At 58.6% G+C, this 9,894-nt stretch overlaps 2 protein-coding genes across 2 annotated transcripts in view; one reads left to right on the forward strand and one right to left on the reverse strand.

Annotated features, from left to right (window-relative positions):
* The first annotated feature begins 6,765 nt into the window (after positions 1 to 6,765).
* NR2C2AP (nuclear receptor 2C2 associated protein) lies at positions 6,766 to 8,668 on the forward strand. Its single transcript, XM_015616006.3, has 5 exons — positions 6,766 to 6,977; positions 7,297 to 7,387; positions 7,470 to 7,575; positions 8,215 to 8,282; positions 8,450 to 8,668. The coding sequence occupies exons 1-5, from the start codon at positions 6,937 to 6,939 to the stop codon at positions 8,564 to 8,566; spliced, it is 423 nt and encodes a 140-aa protein (XP_015471492.1). The 5' UTR covers positions 6,766 to 6,936; the 3' UTR covers positions 8,567 to 8,668.
* Positions 8,669 to 9,610: 942 nt separating this feature from the next.
* RFXANK (regulatory factor X associated ankyrin containing protein) overlaps positions 9,611 to 9,894 on the reverse strand; it is a 6,943-nt gene continuing 6,659 nt past the window's right edge. Inside the window, exon 5 of the mRNA XM_033511528.1 lies at positions 9,611 to 9,672. Coding sequence (XP_033367419.1) covers positions 9,611 to 9,672 — 62 coding nt within the window. The remainder of the gene's footprint in view (positions 9,673 to 9,894) is intronic.

The raw sequence follows: 9,894 nt of genomic DNA on the forward strand, positions 1-9,894 counted from the left end.
TGTAATGGAGGCAGGAAGAGAGAGGGGGGATCCAGCGGGATTTTTTGGGGGTGTTTCCAAAAAGGGGAGCATTTTCCAGCCCCTTCCGCACCCCAAAATTCCCTTTGAGCCCTACAGGAGGCCACCCCACCATCCTCCAGCCCCCCCTGCACCCCCGTCTGGGGCCGGAATGGGGGGCGAGGGGCGCTGGAAGATGCTGTGGCTGGATAAGGACTTCCAAAATCCCCAAATCCCCCCCCCAAAAAAAAAACCCGTGCGAGACTCTCCAAAGAGCCGCGCTAGCAGAAACGACCCCCCTAAAAAAAAGGGGGAAGAAAACCATCACTGATGGTTTGGGGTTTTTTTTTGGGGTGGGGGTGTCACCTTCCCGCCGGTGACTGAAGAATGCCAGCCTGTCTCCCACGACTTGGCACCAGAAAAAAACGCACAAAAAAAAAAAAAAAAGAGAGAATCCCAAACCCCTCCCTATTTCGCCCATAGGATGGATCCGTGGAAACCCGAGAGCAAAGTTCTCATTTCCGACTCCATTGTGCCAGACTTTCGGTGGCGTTTCCTGCCTTTTGTGAGCCCCCCCTGCTCCGGCACAATCCCGGCGTTGCCGGCTCACAGAGCTCCTCTGTTCCCCTTCTTTTTATGTGGCTGCAGCTGCCGGGCCCGGCCCCACGGAGGTGCCCGAGCCTGGGGGACAGGGACAGGGGTCACCGTCCCCAGGGGGGTTTTGCCAAGGGGAATTGGGGAGAGGGTCCCAGGGGATTTGATATCCCGGTTTTTTCCCGCTCGCGGAGGATGCGGACACCCTCCAGATGTCCCGTCCCGCTCTGGAGAGGGAACCCCCGGGTGGTTTTTTGGGGGTTTTTGGGAGGAGGGTGTGGCTCCCTGTCCGGGGAGTGAGGTCGGCTCTGAAATCCTCACCTGGGCGCCCTCTGGATGCCCCCGCTGCCCTCCCCCGCACCTGCAGCCCCAAATCCTCCCCTCCTGCTGCTCACCTTCCTAAATTCCACCTGGAAATCCGGCATGGGTCAGGGATGGGATGGGTCCATCCCGGATTCCCAGCGGGAATTCCGGCTCGCCCCAGCACCTCCCACGTGTCACCCATCCCAAAAAACTCCACCGCAGCTGCTCGCAGCTCGACCCCCGAGCCTCCAAAGGGCGCCGGGGCCTCTCGGGGTCTCAAAGGAGAGACAGGGGGGACCCCGAGCCATCCCCCAGGGGACACCGAGCCCCTGTGGAGGCACCGGGGATGTCACCGGCCCGTTTTTGGGGCAGGGGAAGGTGCTGGCAGTGAGCTGGTCTCGAGTGGAGATGAATGTCACAGCAGCCACCCGCCGGCGAGGCTCTGGGGACCGGGGTGTCACCGACACCTCTCCCCGTTCCCCGGCAGCCGCTCCGCGCCCCGGGAGCAGCGATGGCATCACCGGCTCCTCTGCTGGCACCGGTTCGGTGTCCCCGGTGTCCTCCCTCCAGCCGAGGGAGGTGACACCATCGTGTCTCATCGCCAACATCCTGCCAAGGGTGGCAGAGCCGGAGCGATGTCCCAGCGTCGCCATCCTGGCCCAGGGTGGGGTCCCCGCACCCCTCCGGCCCCAGGGCAGCGCCCCGAGAGCCCCGAGCTGCTCCCCGGAACCCGCTGGCACCGCGTCCCCACCGGGTGGCCCCGGGACAGCGCGGTTGGGGTCACCTCGGTCCCTCGGTGCCGCTCCCCGAGCCCCAGGCCCGGCAGGATCCGCGGGGGATCGCGGGGACTGCGCGTCTTTTTGAGGCCGAACGCCGGGATTCTGGTGAAATCCTGCAGCAGTGTTGCCGTGACGACCCTCCCGCAGTTTCCATCCAGAGATGTTTTCCTTTGTTGTGACAGGGACACGGGGAGCGGCCGCGGGCGGTTGGGGTGCGGTGACAACGCCGAGGGGCTCTCGCTGCCAGGGGCAGGGACCCCCCACCGCCCGCGGGGACCCCATTGCGGCTCCGCCGTGGGGCTGGGGAGGGGTCCCCACCGCTGCAGCAGCGCCCTGGTTTGTCCCCAACCCCTCCAGGGGACAGCGGAGGTGACACGAGTTTGGTGGGTCTCAGCCATCACCATGGAGGGGTGACACGGCCGAGGCGCGGCGTGGGGACAGGAGTGGGGACACGGACGGGGACGGGTGTGTGGTGGCCACCGCTGTCCCCCACAGGACAGAGGCACTGCCGGGAGCCTCCCGAGCCGCTCCAGCCCGCGCTGGTGGCCCCGTGGCCGGGGGACAGCGCGGTGTCCCGGAGCCTGGAGGGGCAGAGAGGAGCCCCGGAGCTCCCCGGGAGCGCGGCCCGGTGTCCCCGCCCGGCCGCGGGGGGCTCGGGGGGACCCCGTCCCGAGCCCCACGGAGCCGCTTGTTATTCCGCTCAGGTCCGCCGGCGGCTAATGAAGCCCGTTCCAGGAGAGCTGCCACATTCATCAGGACTGCAGCTCATTAACGAGGCCTCTGCCACCGCAGCTGGGGCCGGCGCTCGGGGCGCTGGGGCGGGGACAGGCGGACGGACGGACGGACGGACGGACAGACGGACGGACGGACAGGAGGATGCGCGGCTCTGCCGGGCTGGAGTTGGGCAGGAGAGCTCAGCCGGGGCTGCGGAGGGGACAGGGGGAGGCCGGAACCGCGGAACCTCCTCCGTGCTGTCCCTGTCCCCTCACCTGGGCACGGCAGGGGACAGAAGGGACAGAAGGGACAGAAGGGACCGCAGGGTCCCCCCGGGGACACCCCCCCAGCCAGGCCCAACTTCCCTCCGAACCCACGGGCAGCGTGCATTGATTTTATTTGCGGTTTCCATGGCGACTGCCTCCTTCCCTTCCCCCTTCCGGCAGCCGGACCCGCTCCTTCCACCTCGGGCACCTGGGACACCGAGGGGACACCGAGGGGACACCGAGGGGACACCGAGGGGACACGGAGGGGACACCGAGGGGACACCGAGGGGACACCGAGGGGACACGGGAGGGGACACGGAGGGACACGGAGGGGACACGGAGGGGACATGGAGGGGACATAGAGGGGACACGGAGGCGACACGAGAGGTGACACCTTGGCCATCCCCGCGGTGGACACGCCACCAGCTCAGCCCTGTGTGTGATTTTGGGCTGGCTCGGGGGACACGGGGGGACACCGGGCCCGGCCAGCCCCGCTCTGGCTGCGGCCGCAATCAGGCTCATTAAGCAGGGTGTTAATTGTCCCGTGCGGGGACACTGAGCAGCATCTCGCGCTCATTAACGGCACATGCCAGCCTCGCACCTGCTCACAGGGACACGTGGCGGCCACTCACCGTGTGGTGACACTGTTGGGGACACCCCGTGCCCTCAGCCCTGGGGACTGAAGGCCAGTTTGTGGCTTTAAACCAACCTTATAATAAATTATATTAAATTATAATTAAATATAAATTAAATAAAAGTTATTAAAATTAAAATTAAATACATATAAATATAAATAAATAAGAATAAATATATATTTTAGTTATATATTTATATAGAATATATTCTATAAAAGTATATAGTATATATAATATATAAATATATAAATATAAAATATAACTATAAAATATAACTATAAAGGTTATAAAGATAAAGATAAAGATAAAGATAAAGATAAATAAATAAATAAATAGAAAAATAAATATATAAAATATTTATATATATTATATATATAAATATAAAATATAACTATAAATTATAAATATAAATCTAAATATATATATAATATGAATATAAATATAAAATGAAATTAAAATAATTAAATGATAATAAATTAATGGTAATTATATCATTTACCCATCCCCTTCCACCCACGGCCACCCTGCCCTGCTCCTTCCCAGCGCCGAGATGCCACCACATTGTCACTTGGCGTGAATTCCAAACGACATCTGCCCGCTCCAAACCCTTCCCGAACCCCCGCCCTGCGCGCTGGGGGGAATTTGGATAAATAATAAAGGCGCTGGGAACAGGCAGAGCCCTGTGCCGGCCTGAATCCCGCATCCCCCGGCGCTTTCCACGGAAGTGGCAATCAATCGGCACAAGTAATTAATTATTCAGAGTAATTAATGGTGAGGGGCACAGCGGCCGCTCGCCGCTCGGAAGCGCCGGCCGGGGGTGCTGGGCAGGAGCCACACGGTCGCCACTCGCCGCACAAAAGGCACCGGGTGTTCCCTTCCTGAGCCGCCGGTACCGCGGGGCCCGAGCCCGGCCAGCGGATCCCGGATCTCATGGAAATCCAGGGAAAAGCCTCCCCGGAGAGCGGAGGAGCAGCCGGGAGCAGCTCCGGGCACGGCCCCGCGTTCCTCGACAGAGAGGAAGGTGATGAGGATGAAGATTTCGGGGATGGGGCGCTGCTTCCCTGTTCTGCAGGGCTGGAAGGGTCCGGGACACCGGGAACATCCTGGATCCCAGAGATCTGAGGGTCAGGGATCACCGGGATCCTCCCGGATCCCAGAGATTTGAGGGTCAGGGATCACCGGGATCCTCCGGGATCCCAAATATCTGAGGGTCAGGGGTCATCTAGGTCCTCCCAGTTCCACAGCAGTGGAAGGATCAGGGATCACCGTGATCCTCCCAGTTCTGCAGCGGAGGAAGGGTCAGAGATCATCGGGATCCTCCCGGATCCCAGGGATCTGAGGGTCAGGGATCACCGGGATCCTCCCGGATCCCAGGGATCTGAGGGTCAGGGATCACCGGGATCCTCCCGGTTCGGCAGTTCCGGGGGTCCCCGGGATGAGGAGGGGGACGCGCGTGCGGGAGGTGACGCGCACGGCGGTGGCAGAAGTGGCAGCTCTGTCCCCAGGCGCACAATTAGCCCAGGGGCAAATGAGGCTCCTGCGGTTTTTGACCCAATTTCTCAGGCGAAACTCGACGGGGGAAGGGAGGGAGGAGAGGAGGAGGAGGAGGAGGAGGAGGAGAAGGTGGAGGAAGGCAGAGCCGGTCACGCGTGTGCTGCTGTGTCGTGTGTCCCCAGTGTGCGAACAGGCGTGTGACATGTGTGTGACACGGGTGTGACATGTGTGTGACATGGGCGGCAACGTGTCCCCAGCCGGGGCCGAGCCCCGGGGACAGGGACAGGGATGGGGACAGGGATGGGGACAGGGATGGGGACAGGGATGGGGACAGGGATGGGGACAGGGATGGGGACAGGAATGGGACAGGGATGGGACAGGGATGGGGACAGGGATGGGGACAGGGGTGGGGCAGGAATGGGGACGGAGATGGGGACAAGGACGGGGACGGGGATGGGACAGAAATGGGGACGGGGATGAGGACGAGGAGGGGGCGGTGGCTCCGCAGCTCTCTCCGGGTTTATTTTTGCCGGTGACTGAGCTGAGGCGGCCTCGGCGCGGCCGCCGTGACTCACCCGGCACCGGGAGCTCTGCGGGGCTGCGGAGCCGGGGGTGCGGCGGGCGGGGATGCGGGGATGAGCGGGGGATGAGCGGGGGATGAGCAGGAATTCAGGAATTCAGGGATGGTGGGATGAGCAGGAATTCAGGGATGCTGGGATGAGCAGGGATGAGCAGGAATTCAGGGATTCAGGGATGCTGGGATGAGCAGGAATTCCGGGATGAGCAGGGATTCAGGAATTCAGGGATGCTGGGATGAACAGGGATATGAGAAAGGATGCGGGGCTGAGAGGGAGGTGCGGGGATGGAGGGATGCAGGGATGAGCGGGGATGAGCTGGGAGCTGCAGCATTGCTGGGCTGTGGAAGAACTCCGGGATCTGCAGGGATTCAGGGATTAGCAGGGAAATGCAGGGATGCGGGAACACGCAGGGATTTGCGGGGATATGCAGAGATTTGCAGGGATGTGTGGGGATGCAGGAATTCAGGGATTCAGGAGCTGCAGGGAATTGCAGGCACGTGCAGCGATGCGGAGGCTCAGGAATGACGGGATCCAGGAATCCAGAGGTTTAGGGATGCAGGGAAATGCAGAGCGATGCGGGGTTCCAGGGACATACAGGGATGCAGGGATATGCGGGGTTTCAGGGATTCGGGAATGCGGGGATCTGTCCCTGTCCCTGTCCCTGTCCCTGTCCCTGTCCCTGTCCTGTCCCTTCCCTGTCCTGTCCCTGTCCTGTCCCTGTCCCTGTCCCTGTCCCTGTCCCTGTCCCTGTCCCTGCCAGTGCCACCTGCAGATCCGTCCCGGGAAGGTCCCCAAGCCCCCCGTGTCCCCGCCCGGGTCCCCCCAGCACCGGGAAGGGAAGGGGGGATCCCCCCGATCCCAAGGACACGGGAGCGGTACCGGGGGCGAGCACGGTAGGGAAGGGGGCGGCGGGGCCGGACCGGGGCTGGGGGGACACGGAGGGGTCTCGGGTGGCCCCGGGGGATGTGGGGGACACGGAGGGGTCTCGGGTGGCCCCGGGGCTGGGGGAACACGGAGGTGCCATCCCCGAGGCCCCGCGGTGCCGAGGGCGGTACCGGACACCGGGAGCGGGGCGGGGGCTCCGCCTCTTCCTGCGGCGGGCGGTGAGTGCGGGGCGGCCCCGGCGGGACCGGGAGGGGAGCGGGGAGCAGCCCCCGGGGGTCCCCGCTGCTGTCCGAGGGTCCCCAGGGCTGCGCAGGGCTCCCCGTTGCTGTCGGGGTGTCACCGGTGCTGCTCGGGAGGTCCCCAGTGCGATCCAAGGGTCCCCGGTCGTCCCCAGCTCTGGTTTGGTGTCCCCAGCTCTGTTTGGGTGTCCCCAGGCTGGTTTGGGTGCCCCCAGCGCTGTTTTGGTGTCCCCAGGCTGGTTTGGGTGTCCCCAGCTCTGTTTGGGTGTCCCCAGGCTGGTTTGGGTGTCCCCAGCTCTGTTTGGGTGTCCCCAGGCTGGTTTGGGTGTCCTCAGCGCTGTTTTGGTGTCCCCAGCTCTGGTTTGGTGTCCCCAGGGCTGTTTTGGTGTCCCCAGGGCTGTTTTGGGTGTCCCCCTGTGCCCCTCACTGAGCAGCTCTCTCGGCAGGCAGCGATGCCCCTGGAGCCCCTGGTCTGTGCCCGCACGGCCACGCGGTGGGTGCTGTCCCCTCCTCGCTGTCCCCTCGCTGTCCCCTCACTGTCCCTCGCTGTCCCCCCGCTATCCACCACTGTCCCTCGGCTATCCCCCACTCTCCCCTCACTGTCCCTGCCTGTCCCCACTGTCCCTCCACTGTCCCCCAGTGTCCCCTGCTGTCCCTCCACTGTCCCCCAGTGTCCCCTGCTGTCCCCGCTGTCCCCCAGTGTCCCCTGCTGTCCCCCAGTGTCCCCTGCTGTCCCCGCTGTCCCCGGGCCCTGCCAGGGGATGTTCCTGGGGACGGTCCCCTGGGGACAGGGGATGCCGATGTCCCCGCAGGGTGAGCTCGGTGCTGAACCGGGACGTGAAGCACTTCGGGAAGCAGCACCTGTTTGATGGCAGCGAGGAGACCTGCTGGAACTCGGACCAGGTGTGGGGACAGCCCCGGGGGGACACACGGGAGCTGTCACCCCCTCCGTGTCCCCCCCCGTGACACTCCTGTCCCCACCCAGGGCACGTCCCAGTGGGTCACCCTGGATTTCCCCGGCCCCGTCAGGGTCTCCCAGCTCCACATCCAGTTCCAGGGGGGATTTTCCAGCCGGCTGTGCACGCTGGAAGGTGAGGGATGCTGGGGTGGCACGGGGGTCCTGCCTCAGTTTACCCACACCTGGATCCTGCCGGTTGTGAGAGGGAGGCTCAGAGGGATTTATCAGCAATTCCCAAATCCCAGGAGGGGTTCAGGAACACCTGGAGCAGCTCCGTGGGTGAACAAAGAGGAGCTGGGAACCTCTGAGTGACCCTGGGAGCCAGGGAAGATTTTGGGACAGAACCTGGAGGGGTTCTGGAACACCTGGAGCAGCCCTGTGGGTAAATAAAAAGGAGCTGGGAGCTTCTAGAAGCCAGGGAAAATTTTGGGAGAGCATCTGGAGGGGTTCAGAAGCACCAGGAGCAGCTCTGTGGGTGAATAAAAAGGAGTTGGAAGCCAAGGAAGATTTTGGGAGTGCACCTGGAGCAGCTCCGTGGGTGAATAAAGAGCTGGGAGCCTCTGGGTGACCCTGGGAGCCAGGGAAGATTTTGGGACAGAACCTGGAGGGGTTCAGAAACACCAGGAGCAGCTCTGTGGGTGAATAAAAAGGAGTTGGGAGCCAGGGAATATTTTGGGAGCGCACCTGGAGCAGCTCCGTGGGTGAATAAAGAGGAGCTGGATTTTGGGAGCGCACCTGGGAGTACCTGAGGCTCCCCTCTCACCCTCCCCAGGCTGCAGAAGCGGCGAGGAGCTGGTGAAAATATCGGAGCTGTACCCCCAGGACAGCCACGCCATGCAAATATCCTTTCCCAGGATGACGACTGCGCTGGAGGGGGGAAGGAATTGGGGGATTTTTTGGGAATTCTGCTGCTGGGCAGAGCAGGGGGCGTGACCCCCACCTGTGCCCCCCTCTCAGGGCGGGTCCCCATCCCAATCCCAGAGTTATTCCTTCACTGGGAGCCGCAGGAATTCCAGGTGGAGGAGACGGTGCTGGATAAGCTGAAGATCACCTTTGGGAGCAGCACGGATTTCTTCGGGAGGGTGGTGGTTTATCACCTGGGGGTGCTGGGGGAGAGGCTCTAGGGCTGTCCCCACCTTGGTGCCCCCTGGGGTGACACCCGCGAGGGACACGGCTGTGTGATGGGACCATTAAAATAAAATAAATTAAATTAAATTATATATAAACAATTTATATAAATAATATATATTTATAGTATATATTATTATATATTATTATATTATATATAATTATATATTATTATATATTATTATATTATATATAATTATATATTATATATAATTATATATAATTATATATTATTATATATTATTATATATTATATATTATTATATTACATTACATTATATATAATATATATGTATATTATATATAATAAAAATATATATGATATATATAATATGTACGTATATATGTGTATATATATGTATATTTTTATATAATATATATGTATAATATATATTATATACTATATAATATATAATAATGTATAATATGGATAATATTATATAACATTATCTAAATTTTAATATATATAATATTATTATGTCATATTATATATATTAATATATATATTTATATATAAATAATATATATAAAATATATTTCTGCTTTTTCCTGGCTGCTCCAAGGAAATGAGCCCTCAGGGGTTTGGCTTTAGGACAGGGAAATGTCCCCTCCCTGTGCTGTCGCTTTGGGGCCACCCCTGACAAATTTAATTTTAATTTTTTAAATTTAAATCTAACGTTTCCCATCTGCCAGAATCCCGCAGGATTTTTCCTCCTGGCTGTGGCAGCGTTACGGGAGCTTCCCTTTCCACAGGGACAGCCCTGGAGAGGAATTCCAGGAGATGCTGAGGGGAAGACTTTGACTCAGTTTCCCCCAAAAACTGGGATTGGAATGGATGCAGCAGAAAAGGCTCCACGGAGCCGCTTCCAAATTTAATTCCACCAAATTTAATTCCAATTAAGAGTTTGCTTCCAATGGAAAACACGGAGCAGCCGGGGCTGGAATGAGTGTCCGTGGATTTCAGGCATGGCAGCCGTGCACGGAGGGCAGAAATTCCCGGATTTCTCCTGGTCGGGATGAGGCCGAGGTGATCCCGGGAATCACTTCTTCCTCTTCTTGTTCTGGAACAGCTTCAGGATGTGGTTCTCCATCACCTGCTGGACTGAGGGTGCGAGAGGGGTGGAATTCAGGGAAGCTGCTCCGGGAAGGAGCCGGTCACTGTTTCCCTCTTGTTTTCTGAGGGGAAAAATCCCTGTTTTCTGAGGGGAAAATCCCTGTTTTCTGAGGGGAAAATCCCTGTTTTCTGAGGGGAAAAATACGTTTTCTGAGGGAAAAAAATCCTTGTTTTCTGAGGGGAAAAATCTGTTTTCTGAGGGAAAAAATC

This window comes from Parus major, unplaced genomic scaffold (assembly GCF_001522545.3).
Source record: "Parus major isolate Abel unplaced genomic scaffold, Parus_major1.1 Scaffold325, whole genome shotgun sequence".
NCBI lineage: Eukaryota > Metazoa > Chordata > Aves > Passeriformes > Paridae > Parus > Parus major.